This window comes from Ixodes scapularis, unplaced genomic scaffold, assembly GCF_016920785.2.
Source record: "Ixodes scapularis isolate PalLabHiFi unplaced genomic scaffold, ASM1692078v2 PGA_scaffold5__190_contigs__length_132052651, whole genome shotgun sequence".
Classification (NCBI taxonomy): domain Eukaryota; kingdom Metazoa; phylum Arthropoda; class Arachnida; order Ixodida; family Ixodidae; genus Ixodes; species Ixodes scapularis.
In genome coordinates this window covers 106,967,149-106,985,539 of record NW_024609880.1, presented here as the reverse complement: position 1 = coordinate 106,985,539, position 18,391 = coordinate 106,967,149, and the positions used below count along the sequence as shown (strand labels likewise).

Genomic DNA, 18,391 nt, shown 5'->3' with positions numbered 1-18,391 from the left:
CGCCAAGTGGATTGTGAATGGAATGACCTGAGCAGGGAGGATGAGCGCAGTCAAAACATAAACTGATATTTCTTCTATTTACATTAACTTTTCACATCTACTATGCCCCCGAGTGCGAGAAATTGACGCGGCCTTGGTTCGCGTTATAATAGTAGTAATTTTTTTTTCTTTTTGAGGGCATCAAAACCTGCCCTCGCGTTATATTCGTAGTCGTGTTATATTCGTGCAAATACGGTATATTTTTCAACTTGAAGTTTGGAGCCCGCAATGTAGGACCATCTGTGCTTGCCCATTGCTTCCGCTTGTTTGCGTCTGAGAACACGCAGCCTGCTACACAACGCGGCGCACACGACACAACAGACTCTACAAGCAGTGCACGTGCTTTCAAACCATGCGCCAGGTAAACGAGGACAAAACGATGCTGGCAAGTTGCCGTGAAAAACAGAAGACGAAAGCAGTGGAATTGTTGCGTTGCGCATCGATAATGATGATAATGTGCGGCAATTGGCGAAAAATAGCTAGCGCTATCTAGTAGCACTTTGCGGGACTAGGCCGTCGGTGACAGGCAAAACTTTCGTTTTAGGCACCTTTATAATTTTTTTTTTACTATTTGCATTCCAAAGTGGGTGGTGCAGGTTATACACGAGGGCAACTCTTGCATGAGTAGATAACGGTAGGTGGCCGGCTGCCAAAGACCTGGGCCGTGAGCACTGCCAGCCACACAACACAGCTGTGAAAGAAGAAAAACAACAGTGAAAAAGACAACATAGGAGAGAGGACTCTGACAGGACAACACAAGAGAGAAGACTCCGCTATTCGGCATATGACATTTAGATCAATAGACCAAAGTACAACTGTAGTTATTTTTCAGCATGTTACTGTATTTATTTTATACTAGAGAACTCGTTGAAGATAATAAAACAAAGCACCTAATTTTACCAAAAATAAACTAAATTTGCAATTATCTATAAAACGTTGGTGGATTAAATTTAAGAATATACAAAAAGAACATCTCCAGCATTGCATATTATCATTAAACTTGCGGATGCCTTACTTTGGGTTCGTATTATACCTGTTCGAAAGAACTACCTGGCGGGGGACGAAAAAAAAAAGAATGCAGTTGAACTGTGTCTATAGGTTGTAAACAAGAAGAGCTGTTTATACTTCGTTTCAGCTTCTGTCCGAGCGCAGCCAAAGCTACGTGTGGCCGGAGCCAATCACACGCCGACAATAGGTCACGCGATCTGGCCTGCACTTTTGTACCACTCCGCTGCGCCGCTGGTCGTCCGCGCCGCCAGCGCTTGCCGAGTATTTCGTCTGCTATGGGTGTATCAACGGTATCGTCTGCTACAGGTTTAAAAAGTGCCTTTTCACGTTCTGAAATTTAGTCACAAAGGATGTCAGTACGTAGGCTGGCCGCTGTCGTCTGTGTCCGAGCTTTCCACCTTTTCGGCATATAGTTTCGAAATGTAAGTACACATTGCAAGGTGCCCGATGACGCGGCCGTTGGTGTTTCATTCTATTGTCTGGATATACCAGGGCTTGAGGCGCAGTCCTTTCCACCAGCTTCTCGGCGTTGAATGTGATCGGCAGGTAAAGGAGTGCCCTGATTTCGCCGCATATCAGTGAATTGTAGTGGGTCGGACGCTTTTCTTGTTTACAACGCATTCGCGGTATGACGCAGCCGGAGTCTCCTGCCGAATTTGAAAGTAGATATTCTATCACGACCTCTCGCGCCTGACGCCCAAACGTGCCTTTGCGAAAGGACGTTTTGAAGCGACTCAGTGTGAAAAAGCAGCAGAAAAACCGAGCGCTACAGCCGTGTTGCCAGCAGATGTACGTGTTTTCACCAAACCACATGCATTTACATATAATTATAAAAACAAACTTCAGGTATTTAATTCCTTTAGTTGCAAATCATTCTTAGCAGTACACGTCTGGAATATTGTGCAATGTTTACGCACAAAACAGTTATTTAAAGAAAAATTACTTTTGCAGACTACTTTGTGGCGCGTAGGAATGCTCTTCTCAAAGTTGTGAACCGTCCCTCAACCTTTGGCTGCGCTTGGACGGAAGCTGGAACGAAGTATAGGAGGGGTTTGTGAGATAGGCAGCTCTAAAAACAAAAAAGAACAAAAAAATAAAAAAATATGTGCACCCTTTTTTGCGCTATTGTGTATACAGGTATGTGCATTACAAGCACAGGAATTTGCATTATACACTCCTATAAGCCAGCCACAGGGACATTTGATTTCCCCTTGGTTTGCTTGTTTTCAGGTGAAGCAGCCGCTCATGAGTGCCACGGGCAAGGTTATCCGGCTGACCAAGGACCTGCTGAGCTCCCTGTGCGGCTCTCAGGTGCAGCAGGAGTTTCTGAGGCTGTTCGTAATGCCCCTGGCGCCTTTCTTCGTCCTCATAAAGACTACCAAGGTTTCCAAGGTTGTCAACAGTGGCGTCGGCCCAAAGGTATGCTCGCCGGCGATCGGTGTGTGTGCAGGATTTTATATAAAATAAAGCCGAAGTATAGGCGAGCTGGTTTTCGAGGGGCGATGCAACAATTTTTGTATTTTCAGTAATTACCGCTTAGAATTGTTTCCTCAACATTCTTCGCGTATGAAACACGAGTTAGCTTTTTCTCCACGCAATGGCAGTCGCAGAAATTATTAGTAAAAAATGCGTAACCGGAACAAGCGGCCACGTGATTTGGAGCTGATTAGGTGCCACCTGTATATACATCTTACACCGTGGTAAGGATCAATCTAATACGAGCACATTGTTCAGAAGTTCTTCCAACTAGCAGTCCGGTCCGTCGTAACCAATGTTACTGGATTGGCTAAGTTGGCAAGCTCCGAGAAAAAAGTGACGCGCTACCACTCACTGCCGTGTAGCGGCGCTCGTGTCACAGCCCGCTTGACCCTTGCAGTCTGACTGGCCTCAGTGGCCTTGGATACGTCGTGAAACACATAGTTTCTTGTACAGGTTCACAAATTAAGTGTATTACAAACAACTGTTGCCAGTGTTATAATGTCTGGATTGAGACAACATTTCTTAAGACTTTTGAGGTAAATTCACGCCCGCCGGGCTTTTTGTAGTTTCAGCAGTCTTTGACATTTGGCACCAAGGCAAGCAATCTCAGAGAAGTGACTGCGTCTATCGTGGTGTCCGGCGCATAGACCGTCGTGCTTTGGTCATTTGCGGCTCGAAATATCGTGAACTTCCCTCTTCAGGTGTTCTGCGTTTGTCTCGGAAGTTCAAACATAAACTGCTGTGTACATTTCAAAGTCGTATTAGGAAAGAATACCAATTTGGAGACGTCTTCGTCATTTAAAGGAGGCGGGCTGTTTTCGTATTCGTATTCGTCTATGCCGAGGAGGCCTACTACTAGATACTAGAACATCTGACGTGGTGTAAATGGCGGAGTTATTCCTCTCGTGTGCTCTTTACAAGTGTGACAACCTCAGTCCCTTGCATGTGCATGCCATTTTGGAGATGTGTGATTAAGGGGTAAGAATTTTAATACATCACTTCTGATGAGCTTATTTGCGCAAATTCGGGTGTGTTGTGGGGATTGTGATCCCTGAACATTCTGTCGCGTCAGCGTTTTGGCACGCCGTGGCGGCCGCGCTGACGTAGCAAGAGGTGGCGCTGCTTACCACTGTGAGTGGCTTCCTCCTCTCCCCCTTTGGGGCGATTTTCTTAACGAACCCCTGCAGAGAGGAGATCGACGTGTCGCTCCTTGATTGGCCACTTCGCCCCCGCCGTTATCTTAAAACCAGCGAACAGCAGGATCTCGCTCTCTTCCTGGGATTTGGCGGCAGCGACAACGGGGAACCATCTGGCGCATCGGTGAGCGTTTACCCCCGTCTTTTGTATCTTTGTGAACGACCGTTCGGCCGTGGGCGATCTCCACACCGACGGCGTTCACCAGCTTATAGCCGCTGTTTTCTTCTTATTTGTTTCATTGTTAATAAACAGAGTTTATCGCCGTTACCAACATGACTGGTGTCTGATTGCGCTCAACGAGCAGCATGCCACGCGAGTACGAACCCGCTTCATGGTAGAGCGTCTCGCCGCGAACGTGGTACTCCCAAAGGCAGTGGCCCTAAGGAGAACCACAATTTGGTGCCCCACGTTGGGTGCCAAATTGTGGTTCTCCTTTGGGCCACTGCCTTTGGGAGTACCACGTTCGCAGCGAGACGCTCTACCATGAAGCAGGTTCGTACTCGCGTGGCATGCTGACACCAGTCACGTCGGTCACGGTGATAAACTCTGTTTATTTACAATACAAAACAAATAACAAGGAGACAGCGGCTATCAGCTGGTGAACGCCGTCGGTGTGGAGATTGCCCCCGGCCGAACGGTCGTTCGCAAAGATACAAAAGACGGGGGTAAAAGCTCACCGGTGCACCGGACGGTTCCCCGTTGTCGCCGCCGCCGAAATCCCAGGAAGAAGAGAGAGCGAGATACTGCTGTTCACTGGTTTTAAGATAACGGCGGGGGCGAAGTGGCCAATTAAGGAGCGACACGTCGATCTCCTCTCTGCGGGGGTTCGTTACGAAAATCGCCCCAAAGGGGGAGAGTAGGAAGCCACCCACAGTGGTAAGCAGCGCCACCTCTCGCTACGTCAGCGCGGCCGCCACGGCGTGCCAAAACGCTGACGCAACAGAATGTTGAGGGATCACAATCCCCACAGTGTACTTCAAGGATTTATGTGTGAACGTCCGAAAGATATTAAAGCCGTTATTTTTAGTGTACCTGCTACAGCTTCGCGGCAACAGTATGAATCATAAAACACTCATTGTCTATCTGGAACGAGTTTGTTTGTGTAGGCTTATGTGCATGCTCCAGTGTCTGACACAGCAACATGCTTGTTGATGTGTTTATTTAGGGTGACCACCTTCCTGCTAGCAAAATGCGGGACACGCAGGGCAGGGGGAGGGAGGGGGGGGGGGGTAGAGGAAATTTATTAACATGCACACAACGAACTGAGGCTCTGTTAACACATTTATTATCCTGTGTTGTTTATACACCTGCTAATTAAACTCAAATAATTTTCACTTCCAGTGATGTATTTTTTTTATGCCAAATACTATGTTATTAAATGTGTCGAAGTTGAAAACATTAAAATCGACTGTATCAAAACTCAATGTATCAAATGGAAACAAGAAACGGTAAATCTTTTATAGGTTATTGCTTCCTGTCAATACTTACTTTTATCAACATGGTCCTACACAATTTTTTAACATTCTGTTATTTTTCGACTACTATAGTGAGTGCGGCTGTCTCCACTAAAAAAAATCTTCAGCAACCCTTTCACATTGCCACAGGGATTTGAAAATAATTCTATTTCATATTTAAACTTTTGGCGAGTAATTTTTCTTAATTAAATATTTTGCCACCAAGGAGAGAGGCACTACGGCGCAGCGCGTCAGTTCTCCTGCAAGAATGACAATTGCTTCCCACAATGCTTGAATAGAAAATGGCGTACCATTTCGATTTACACAATTAGAAGCAACCTCCGCGCTTTCCCGCGACATCCTCGCTACCCCGTGCCCCATTGTTCGGCAGCACCATGAGCTGTGGAGTGAATTTTACGACAGTGTGAAATTCGGGACATTTTGAAGGTTTGTGAATTTCTTACGGGATGGAGACATGAGCCATCCACGCGAGACAGTCCCGCGAGTCGCAGGATGGGTAGTCACCCTGTGTTTATGCGAGTGTTAATTTCAATTCGCTTCATGTTAACTACTTTTGTAGCGTGAGCTACACTGGCCGAGGTTGAGCAGAGGTCTGCGCATGCGCGAGGAGCAGTGACGTCACACGGCACACAGCTGGCGTGCCGGAGCCGTCGCCGCCCGCACTCTGCCGCCACCGCGCGCGCCTCGCCGGTCTGCGCATTCCAGAGAAGTGACGTCATAGCCGCGGCAGACGCACTGGTGCTGCCGCGTGCCCAGCTGTGTGCCACCGTTGCGCAGTAGCCAAGTCTGATGCTGCATCGGAGCCGCTTGATAACGCCTCTCATTTTGCGCGCATAAGTTCATGCTATGTATATCCTGGCATAGCTGAGCTAAGCCACCGCAATTTTTTTCTTACCGTTGCAGTTGCATTTAAAATAAATTTATGATAATGTTGTTTTATTAAGTTTGTAATACTTCTGCGATTCAGTATTTGAAGTCAAAGGAAATATTTGCTATCTCACTGAACCCCTGAAAATGCAAAATAGAAAGGCTTGGGTGGAAAGACCACAGAAAACTTCACTTCCCAATTACTTAACCTCTTTGTCGTAACACGAATGCACCTCTATTGTAGAAGTTCTACGCGAGAGTAAGCAATCGAAAGTCAGAGATGACGGAGAAGGTGGCAGTAGCAAACAAGAAAGCTCCGATCCGTGATCGCCAATTACATGTATTTTCGGCCTTGGTATTTTGCATTTTGGTCGCAATTGTTTTTATTGAAAAAGAAATAAAGGCTGCACAGTATTCATCTATAATTTTAGCCTTGCCGAAGGTTTGTTGTGGTAACAAATAAAAGGTAAACATATTTTGTTAGTTTTCCTGTGACAAATATGTGGGAGCATTTATCGAGAACTGGGTATGGCTCTGACCGCGTGAGAGCTCCTGATTGTGGATGCTGTTCATAGACGAATATGATAAAGACATCAACTATGACATAAATCCCGTTTTACTTTAATGTTACACGAGCAGAAAATCACACTTGGAAGCTCGACCCAAAACTAGGCATGTATGTTTCTATCCGTTATACCGTCTAAAAATCGAAGAAATCGTAAGCTTGCATATTTACAATCATGTGGCCGCAAGAGGATCTACTTGCAGTGTCAATTTCTTAAAAAGAAGAGCGCAAGGGCCGTTGATGTGCTGCCAACTGCCTGATTTCACAATGTAACGTCAGCATCCGAAGCTTGCCCAAAGCCTGGCCAGCCTTGCGGACTGAGCGGGCTGAACAACAGTGCCACTCTGCTCGTACGGATGGAGGGGGCCGACTTTCCGAAGCGTGGCTAATGCGGAGCTTGTCAACTGAGCCTATCTAGTAACTTTGGTCGTAACCGAACGTCTGCGTTCACTCTTGGCAGCTGGAAGACCTCTGGAATGTGCTTGTGGCGGGCATCCAGGACTACTACCGGGGACTGAGAGACACCACGCTACTCCTTCTGCTCTCCCCGCTCCTGGAGGCCACCTTGCTGCACCCACGCTGGCTCATCCGCGAGCGCGCGCTCCAGCTCTGGAAGGCCCTCTTCGCTCAGCCTTCCTCGCCCCTCGACATTCCCGACTCTCTCAAGTGAGTTGCCTCGGAGTGTCTGAGCACTAGTGTCGCGTGTGGTGCCCAAAACACGTGTTCATAATAGCTCGTTCTCGTCATGTTAAGTGTCAGGCAAGTTTGAGGTAGTTGCCGGCTTCTTTAGTCGAAATCGCACCTCTACCAACACAATGCGTTTACAGTAAAACTGCCGAGCCATCACTATACTTGCGGACAACTTTTTGTGGCATTTTGGAAAAAGCGAAGAGCGCGCGACTGCAGCTTTGAGGGGGCCTACGGTGCACAGGTGCTCGGGTGCCCATGGCTTCGAATGCGGAGCGACAGAAAGCTGTTTGTAAATATGGCCGCCGGAAAACACATATACATGCTCCTTTCATGCTTTATAAAAGTGCTGAGCTGGTAATAGCAAAGAAAACCTGCTGTCGTACGAAAACATTTTATTAGTACGCCGACTTCCCCACGACTAAAAGTTTGCCGCAGCATCTGCGAGGAGTTCCACAACCGAGTGTTATTTCTAAAAAAATGTTTATTGTTACAGCCAGGAAGTGGCTCGGGGCAAATGCAGAGCAAATTTTTTAGGACTGGCGGTTTTTTAAACTTCTCGGTTCTGAGATGGTTCTGGGATGTCGCTTGGCCCGCTCAGGACGAAACGAATTTGCGAAAATCATTCTGACTTTGCCGTCGACCGATGGGGAAACCGCCCTGGGGCTCCTTCTTGCAGAGAGGTCTTGCGGAAGGTGAGGCCATGCCTCCTGCCGGACGTCTCGCCGGAAGAGTTCACCTCCTCCAGTCCGGCCACCCAGTCCTCTCAGTCACAGGTCAGCAGAGTCTTCTGTCACATTTCGGAAAGCTTGGGAGGAACAAAGGTCCTAAAACTCTTCGGTCTTGAGGAACCCGTTTCAATCTTGGCGTTTGTACAACAAAGCAGTATGGGCTTTGTAAACAATGGTGCACATACCAGTGATTGCATCAATGAGTGGGTCAGACTTGTAGTAAGGAGGCCACTTAAGAGCATGTTACGAGTGTTTTGTGAACACGTAATAAAGCGGTCGCAGTGTTTTGTGCCCTACAAATGCTGCACATTTAATACAAACGAGGGAAAAGTCTAGATTGCAGAGCAGCTCTCGACTAACAATGCTCATTGGCGCAGCAGGACTCCTCTTTGCTCGTGCCCGACGCCAGGCCCCTCTTGACCCCAACAAAGGCCGTCCTCGTTGGGTTCAGCCCCCTGCCCAAGGGGAGGTCCTCCTTTGAGAAGCCCAACTGCTCCACCCCCGCTCTGGCCGTGGTACGCTCTCCGGGCTCCTCCCGACCTCAGGCCAAGCAGGCCACCGCAAAGTCGAAAAGGCGGAGCCTTTACGACTACCGGTCCGAGGTGAGTCTGCCTTTCTTTTGCATGCCTCAAGGTCGTTTGCTGCAAACTGGCAATGCCCGTAATTGTCCGGGGATTTCGGTCGGCCTGCAAATTTTTGACCGCCAAGTTACGAAACCTTAAAGGGTAACTGCAAAGAAAAAAATGTGTTTTTTTAGACAGCCTAATTGGGACAAACATGACACAAAACGAATCTTCCACGAAAAACAACAACTTTCTAGCAATATTTACGCCACAGGACGAAATTTAGTTGGAGTCACAACCTCTCCACAAACCCCCACTCTTTTGACCCACACGGAGAAGTATGGCCCCGCCCTTCACTCTTGGATTGACTTAGCTGTGGAGTTGAACGACGTGCACAGCGTCTCGACTTCCGGTGTGTCTTGTCGAAGATACACCGCGGGAAGGTGCCGCTGATGTATGCTGGAAGCTAGAGCTGGTTTGCCTTCGTTGTTTTTGTTTGGTCAGAGAAAATCTGGCAACAACGCACGTTCAACGTGGCGCTGGTATTGTTTTGGTTTGACGGGACGCGAGAAGCTCCGCGGTTTGCGAGCACATGTAGCGAAGACGTGATTGGAGAAGTGCCCCTGTGATGTTACCGGAAGACGAAAAGTATAATTCGTAATCGTTGTGTGTGCTTTGAAAGCGAAGGGAGTCACAGGGTCCATGAGTGCGCAACCACAAGCCAACGTTCACGACAATGCTACGTTGACCTCGGCGATCTCGTTCCGTTTAGTGCAACACGGTGATGCGACAAAGAACTGAAACGTTTGTGGTGTGTTGTGCGGGGCTTGGAAGTAGAAACCTACACTAACGCGGTGTAGGGTTGAGGTTCAACGGGTTCAGTCCCGTTGTCATCAGCTGATCCGGTCCAGGTGGTCTGGGAAGACGCGGCAAGCTTCTTTAAAGGCAAATCTTTCTTTGTTCCATTTCAAAATGTGGAAGATTCCTGACGCATACCATGAGTAAAAAGCTGCAGGTGTTTTCAACAAAATTTTTGTTTAACTGAACAATGAATTCCGGATTGTTGTCCTAAATCTGCCTTCTTTATGCTTCGTGTTGTTGAACTGCGTTTGCACAGCGACGTGTTTGCACAGCGGCGCACACCGCTCGAGTAGATGATTTGGTACTGCAAACGACCGATTATACAGAATTTCAGGGAAACATAAGTCACCACCAATATTTTCCTGAAAATCTTGTGCAAGTTTGTTGCACTCATCATGCGGTGTGAATAAACTTGAGCAAGATTTCCTACCTAGCGACAGATGCATGGACTGATAGAATTTTTTACATAGCGAACATAGTGCTTTTTCTTTATTTTGGGAAGAGGCGTTGGTGCATTTATTATGGTGCAGTCACTTGAGAGTTGAGTTATTGGGAGAGCGAGCAAGCTTTCCTGACTTTGTCTCTTTTCTCTCTGGCACTGCCCTGTTTCATTTTCAGTAGGCATACCTACTAGCAGGTACAAACTGCTCTAAAGCAGGTAAAAGACTGGGAAGTCAGGATGGTGCGGACTCCGTGTTTCGCGCCTTTCGCAAGGTGACTGGGGAAGTTCTTTTGCAAGGTACGCAGAATATGCAATCGATTTTCTTATGCCCGTCGTTTGCGTCTCTCCAGCAAAACAAATAAGATGATCTACAAAGGCGCAATCACAAGCCAAGATTTATGATGACAGTACACATTTACGATAATTCAAACAACTTTGCTTAAGATGGTTCAGAAGCCGAGAAAAGAAATCTGTTGACTAACGCAGAATTCGGACGTCCGAAGGCTCCTGCAGACACCTGTTACGTAATAACCTGGCCGTGCTAGGTTTTTTACGTAACAGATGTGTCTTAGTCGCGGACGTTCGGTGCGTATCTCGAAGGCCTCCAGAGCGAAATTACGAGAACATACCAGGACACGTTTGTCGCTACGCAAACGCCCAATTGCCTCCAGCCAAATAGCATTCAGATTGTCATCTTTCGGGGCGACGTGACTGCTGGAAGGCTTGCTGTCGCGATCACTCATCTGGCACCACTTTACAGAGCAACAGTGCCGCTTTACAGGAACTGACATTTTCAAAAAATCAGCATTTGCATGTGCAAGAAAAAAAGAATAAAAAGCATGCTACGAAAGCAAAGAGGAAAACAGAAGTAAAATACTGCGCTATGAAAGCCAAAACCCAGCTTCGCTTCCTATCAGTAGCACCTGCACAGCTGCTAAACACACACTACTTCACTTCAGGTAGTCTCACTGAAGCACCTAGGTCAACACGAAACACTGATCACTTAGGCGAAAGGACTAGTTGAGGTAGGCGAGACAAGTGGGAGCAGAGACTTCGGCGGCCATGAAAAGAACAGCCAAGCTTTTGTTTTTATGGCATGAATCCGAACGGAAGTGCCCGTCTTGTAAACCTTTTCGTAAAGAAAAATAACTCTAATTACATGGGTTATTCTTTAAACGTAAAACTATGACGCTCAAAAGGAAATTACAACATATCACAAAGGTTTAACAACCAAGATCTAAGCTGTCAATCAGTCTCTTAACCAATGAGAAGAGTTGCTATAGCACGTCACTCTGTGACGTATAATACCAACTTTGTGGCGCGCATTTTAAAATGGACGAAATAGCCGCAAACTAAAATCAGTCCCGCGCAATAAATATCGCTGTAACAAAAAAAAAAAAATTTTTTTCGCTGAAAAATTGTTTTATGACATGCTTGTCCCAATTAGGCTGTTTAAAAAAACACTTTCTTTTTCTTTGCAGTTACCCTTTAAAGGGGCACTGAGAACCACCAAAAATTTATTTATATTTTTGCCAGGTGATTTATTGAGGTGTCAGAAGACTACCCGGTCAATATTTTTGCTAGATTTTTGTATATGTTTAACAAAGCCAAAAAACGTAACCGCTCGAAACCGAAACATGAGCACGGTGTAGTGGCGTGACATGCCGACTAGAGAGGAGGGAGAAAGGTAGAGGAGGAGAGAGTTGCCAGAAATCAGTAACTACACCAGATTTTTTTTTGTTTTTGAGGCAGGTGACAGTTTTAACATTGTAATGGTCCAGCATATGAGGGTGAACTCCTTGTTCGCAGTAATGCAGCCAGTCAACTGTAGATCAGAAAGTTTGCTGCCAACTCCAAAGCACTCCCCAGGCTCAAAGTCTGGCAGCACCATGCATTGGCCACATTTGCGCCTAGTAAAGGAATCCTAGGCATGCATATTTGTCACCAAGTAGGCATTTAGTGCTTGACGTTTGCTCATGTTTCAAGCTCTTACCAATTCATATTTGTAAGACGAGGGATGTTTTCATCCAGGAGAAGGGTCGAGAACTCGGCAACGTCTTCATGTCAATCAGTTTGGCGGTTGTGCGTGTCGTACAGAAGAAGTCCTCTAATTGTTTTGATCGGTAAAAAAGTTTCTTTTTCAAAGCTAGACAGACTTGCCGGTACTGTGAACGACAGTTCTGAAGTAGAGGTGTCCCGCCTGTTGTCCACTGCCATCGCTTAGTCCGCTTTGTCCAGCCGTCCAGCCCGCAGCTCCTGCAATACGACGCCATGTTGAGAATTTCGCACTACAAAGCAGTGATGTGATTGCTGCGCCAATTGCGCCAAACTGCGCCAAGGGGCTAACCCTGCTACATCCTGCTACATTTTGCCGAATTATGGGTAATCTGCGCCAAGCCTGCGCCACAGGACCAATTTTGGTCGCCTTTCAAAAACGAAACTAAACTGAGAACGGTAATTGAGCATGCACGAGCTAGGTGGCACAAGACGCCACTCGACACAAAGTACCGTATTTGCACGATTCTAACGCGCCCCCGATTCTAACGCGCACGTCTCTTTGACTCCCGGATATTCGAAAAATAACTTGATGCCGATTCTAACTTGCAAGTAAGAAAAAGTCAAGGTTGAGCAACACATACCTGATAAGAAGTATTTATACAGCACAAAAAAGAATACAAATTGACAGACTAGTCGTCGTCAGAGTCCGACGAGAGGTCCTTGTCACTTTCCATGGACCACAGGCAGTCGTCTTCGGTTTTGTCCAAGGCATTGGAGATGCCGCACTTCTTGAACGAGTGGGCGACCATTGCCTGGGGAAGTGCCTTCAACGCGTCGAGCACCCACTTGGCGAGGTTGTTGAGTGCCGCTCTTTTGAGACGTCCTGCTGGCGTCAGAGCGTGCTCGCCGTCGATGAGCCACTCGTTGTAGGCAGCCCGGACGCGATCCTTTATTGGCTTGTTGAGGCACACATCCAGTGGCTGGAGTTGAGATGTCATTCTGCCTGGAATGACGAGATCGGTGCGGCACGCCGCGAGCTTGTACTTCACACGCTGGGTGATGTGACACCTGAAAGAGTCAAACACTAGCATGGACCGCACGGCTAGGTCAGCTCTTGGCCTCTTCCTCCAGACGGAGTCAATCCAATCGACCATCAGGCCCGTGTCCATCCACCCTTTGGGTGCACTCGGACGATCACATTCGCGGGGAATGCCACGTTTGCCGGCAAAGTCTTCCTTTTGAAAATCAAATATGGGTTCAGCTTGTGTCCGTCGGCCGTGCAACAGAGCATCGCTGTTACCCTGTTTTTCTCGTTGCCGGAGGTCAGTATCCTCACTTGCGTAGTGCCTTTCGTCTCCACCGTGTAATTTGACGGCGTGTCAAAAAACATGGGCGTTTGGTCTGCATTGCCCATTTGCCCTGCGATGTAGTTGTTTCTGCGACGGAGCATAGACCCCTTTCAAAAAATCTGGCAACAGCGAAAATCCGCTGAACGAGTCCAACAACATTGGGCGGCCGGCGCCATTGGGAAGGACCCTGTTGCGGCCGGCATGGTTGTTTTGACTGTAGCGTTCTTGTTTCGTCGATTCCTTCGCCTCTGTATGGCTGCAGGTAGCGTTTTCCCGATCACGGGTTGGGTGAACGACCTTTCCCAGCTCCCAGCCGTTAAAGATGATGAGGTATATCGCTTCTTCAAGAGCCGATCGGACTCGGAACGACAATTCGACAGAAGTTACAACTTTCTCGCTGAGGGGTTCGTGGTCGCCGCATCTATAAAGGCCAACTACGCAAGAGAAAGGTAATTATTAAGATCTTTGTAGTTACGACATCAAACATGTCATCAAAAAATGATAGGAACCGGTTATAATTTACGGGCTGTAGTTAGAAGTCGCCAGTACTCTCCGGATGTGCGACAAAACAGGCGCAGGGGTCCCGCTTCGCTGTCGCTCGGACAGTCGCGCGATGAAGCACACCGCATAAAAGCGACGAGCGAGCGACCAAGGCGATGAGCATCGTTCTCTAGAAATCCCAAACCAAGCGACGCGACAAGCGACAGTGAAACATTTTCGTTGCTCGTAGCCGACTTTCGTCGCTTGTGCCGTCGCTTGACTCGTCGCTCGTCAAATCGCGTTTTTTTTTGCTTGGAATTAAGACCTAACATTTCAATGCGCAAGTTAACCAGTAGAGAACGTATTCGACACAAGTTCCTACTTGATACGTCGAGACCCTTTTTCTTGAGGGGGATTTTAGAGTTGGGAAATGTAGAGCAGCAAATTTGGCAGTGAAGCAGAAGTTGCAAGCGCGTGCATGTTGCTTTGCATAAAGCACGCGCTGCACAGATGTCTGCGCTACAGGCAGCTTAAAGCGTCAGGTCGTATGGCTTCATGCGTACCTAACATATAATTTGCACGCGCAAGTTTGAAGCACCGCGAGCTCGTGCATACCTGAAGCTAGGTGCTCGCGAAGCTGTCACGTCCACAAGCGATACCACGAGCAACATTATATTTGTATTTGACGCCTTGATTTCTTCAAGCTAGTTGAAACTTGAAAACTCTACCTCCAAACGCAACAAAGTGAGATTAAAAACACCTGACTCAAACACCCAAAGAAGCGTAGCGTGAAAACGGTTCGTGTTCCGTTTTTGCACTTCAGCAGGGAAACGTTTGCGCGGCTACGCCGCCGTCAACCGATAACGAGTACATTTCCGAATACGTACCTTATTGCCAGACTTGTCCAGATACCCACTCTGCTTACAGAGGGGTACGCAGCAGTACGTTGGCCTCGTGGGCGGGAATTGACTAGCGTCTACGGCCAACGCAGCGTATGCAGCGGCGCGCACTATCCTGCAGCATGGCGGCTGCCACTAGTTGCTGTTGCATACGACAGGTGGCGCTTTTTTCTCTGATGGGTCTATAATCACAAACCGCTGGAATGCCACCAGCTTCTCCTCGTAAGCCTCCGGGAGCTTCTGCTGGTTCTTCGCCTCATGGAAAATCCCTTCCGCTTCATAAACTTCATGATCCAGCTCCGGCTGGCTTTGAAGCTGGTCTGCGGGATCCTGAAGCTCAGAGCCAGTTGAAGGGTTTTCGCCTTGATGATATCGGAAGATACGGGCAGCTGATTTGTGCGCAGTTCCATGACGAAGTCAGAAAGCGCGCTCTCCAGTTCGGGGAAACGTCCTCGTTGAGGGCCATTAAAATTTTTCCTGGTGGACTTGCACGCAAAAATACGGTTTCTCTGTTTCCGCCACTCGCGAACACACGTCTCGGGGACCCCCAAGACACGGGACGCCGCTCCATTTCCCTCTTTTTCGGCAAGCAGAATCACTTTTCGTTTGAACGAAGCCTCGTAGTGAAACCGCTTCTGCTTCTCCATTTTGAAGTTCGACAACGACAAAAGCAAAATGGCGAAGCAAGCGAAGGAAGAAAACATGTGACGACGTATGGATTGGATTGGATTTAGAGCTTACACAATCCAGTGAAAGCCCAGCGATCCAGTGTCCATAACAATGCGGGTAGCCATCTGACGCCAAGCTTGTTTTTCCACTTTTTTTTTTTTTTTCGGTTTCGATTGTAACACGCATGCAATTTAGAGGACAATTTTTTCGGAAAAAAAGTGTGCGTTAGAATCGTGCAAATACGGTACCCTGCATCAATCGTCCATTCGGTCTTGCATGATTTCTCCCGCCGTTTTGCGTTTCGCGCTCCCGTCGTCTCGGGAATCTCATCTAGCGTCTTTTTTCCTTTTCTTTTTTTTTTTTTTTTTTCAGCGATAGACGTGGGCGTGTGCGGACGCTCCGACGTTAGTGTGCCGGGTGCCAGACATGCCGTCATGCTGTGAAACAAAACCACATTTTTGCGCGGCGAGAGTTACTTTGTAAGCTGAAGCGCTCGCGCGATTATAATCGCCGTGGTCGCGCGATGCCGTGTGTTGCCGTCCCCACGTCACTGCAGATATGCAGCGACGTGATTACGGCACTGAAGCGCATCGACATTCCTGCGCTTGTTTAAATCATACGCTGCTATAAAAATCTTTCTTTAACTCAATGACTGCTTGGCGAAGTTCTGATTAACGAGGTTTTTCTCGGTGGGCTTTCTTCCGAGAGGGACCCCGGTATGTGAAAAATATGCCGCGAAAGAAAGTAGGTAAAGAGAAGTAAGCTAAAGCAAAGAAGGCAATGTCTGCACGCTAAACCCGCACACCGCGCTTTTTTGTCTCGAAATCAGTCGTTGCACAAAGCGCTCCAAAAACATTTTGACTCTGATTGGCAATGTCTTGCATCGATACGCTCAGGTTCTTTTTTTCTGTGTGTTTAGCCTGTACCTTGCCTGCTGGCCTGGCAAGCATGCGCCGCTAGACTGTTTATTGTCATATGCTGGACAGTTACATTTTGCATACTATTTTGGGACCAGTTGGCGACGTAGCGGAGTGGCATGGTTTCGGTCGAACAGCCGTTGTCTCCGCTCGCACGACGAAGCACCTGTAAGTGCAAGCCTGCCGAAGTTTCCCTCACGTGCATGTGAACATATTTGCATGGGAGGCACCAGCCGGGACGCTTGCAATCCATTTTTTTTACGTTTGCTTACTTTTTATAGAAATCTGCCACGTCGGGATCCAATAAAACAATAGCAAGTCTTTTTTTTTTTTTTTCGGAATTGCTTGGCAGCGCCTACAGCACTGTATACTTGTGAGATGTCTCAGCAGCAAAATCACAAGCAGCGAGTTTCGCCCCAACACGTCACATCACAACACAACACAAAGTGCCGTTCGTTTGTCCAGCACTTAAAACAAATATTTATTTTTCTAAGAATATATGCTCCGAAAGTCACTTTTTCTGCTCCAAAACACTGTCTTGGCTGCTCCCAAGGCCACATTTGCTGCTCCAGAATACTGTTCTGGCTGCTCCAAAAGGTGCTCCAAAATGGCTTAGGCCAATCACATCACTGACAAAGCCAAAAAAATTTAGTCATTTTTTTTTCTTATATACAGTCGAGCCCGGTTATATCACACCCGGGTATTTCGAATTATTGCTTATATCGAACAGTCCAAACATCCCCTTGAAAATCACATGTAATAGTATAGGAGCGTTGTCTTTTTGTATCGAACTCCCATGGGCTCCCATGGCGGGGACACTCGATATAGCGAACTAAGCACGGCGGCCCTTCGCTTCTCCCCAGGTCAGATTGCGCCGCCCGCGGAGCACAAGCTCGCGTTGCCGGGCTGGCAGACCGCCAAGCCAGCATACGCGCACGGGGATCACGGGGATACTCAACAAAAAAAAGCAGTTGTCAAAAAAAAGAGAGCAACGGAAAAAAAAAAAAAAAAAGTGGAGGATGGCAAAAGCGAACGGAAGGGCACTCGCGCGCGTAGGGAGGGCAGGGAGCCAAAATAAAATACGCAAAAAAAAAAAAAAAAAAAAAAAAAAAAAAAAAGTTTTTTAAGTCGAGTGTGTCGACAACGATTGAGCAATCGTACTTTGAACGCGTTATCTTCGTTTACCTTTTTCTTTCGCCGTTTTTGCTTTGCGCGTTTTTTTTCTCTTTTTTTTTTCCTTTCTTTTTTTTTTTTTTTTGTTGCTTGAATTTAGTGAGGTTCCTTTTTTGTTTTAACTTTATTCTATGGATCGAGTGTTTTTTTTTTTTTTTAATACGACTTGCTTTTTCCGTTCTTTCATTTTTTTTTTTTAATTTGTGTTTTGCCGTTGGTGATGTGCGAAGGTCGCGTGCGCGTAAACGATCGCAAACATTGTGGCGTAAACGCGGCGGTGTTTGTGATCTTTACCAGCTAAGCTCTAGGGTATTTAGCGACTCTTAGTGGCTCCATTTGGTAAGGTCCCGTTTGTCGCGGCCTTCGGTATTAGCAGAGAAGCGCGGAAATTTCAACTGGAGCTTAAGTTAACATATTTTTGTATATCAAATTATTGATATATCAGCTACTTTACGATCCCCTTTGAATTCAATACGTCCGGGTTCGACTGTATATACATGTATATTGAGCGTGTGTTTTTGATGACCCACTATTTTAAATATATTTGGTGGTTGTGTCTGGACAGCCTGTGACCAGTGACCACAAGGGAGACAGTGAGCGTGACTCAAACCGGCCACTTCCTGATTAACGGTTTTCGGGAGGAAAAAAAAACAACCTTTAGCCTTTCCACTCTCGTGAAGAAGGAAGACCAGCGGAGCTGTACTCGATGCATTGCCACAATGGGCACACGCCCGTTTACCGCTTCTTCTCGTCCGATCACCACCGACGGTCCAACACGCCGCTGATTGTGGATACGTCTCCGGCGCACTAGAGTCGGTCGCACACGGCACATGTGACGCCAAATGGGTAATCCACAAACTCCCTCCGAAACCTCGCTGTCGCGCCCGGGAACTGTTCAGCCGGTGTGGAGTGCGGTCGTCGCCGGGCCTCGCGCTTGCACTTGGCCTACGTGGCACGATCATCGTCCGTGGCATTGGCCCGCCGGTGCCCTT

At 47.5% G+C, this 18,391-nt stretch overlaps 1 protein-coding gene across 3 annotated transcripts in view; it reads left to right on the top strand.

Annotated features, from left to right (window-relative positions):
- Window positions 1–18,391, top strand: part of LOC8038100 (telomere-associated protein RIF1) — a 94,178-nt gene that overhangs the window by 34,297 nt on the left and 41,490 nt on the right. For 2 of the 3 annotated variants that reach the window (XM_029966960.3, XM_029966962.4), the window contains exons 20-23: window positions 2,278–2,466; window positions 7,091–7,296; window positions 7,997–8,093; window positions 8,426–8,650. In XM_029966960.3, coding sequence (XP_029822820.2) covers window positions 2,278–2,466; window positions 7,091–7,296; window positions 7,997–8,093; window positions 8,426–8,650 — 717 coding nt within the window. The remainder of the gene's footprint in view (window positions 1–2,277; window positions 2,467–7,090; window positions 7,297–7,996; window positions 8,094–8,425; window positions 8,651–18,391) is intronic. The other variant, XM_029966961.3, reaches the window with a different exon arrangement.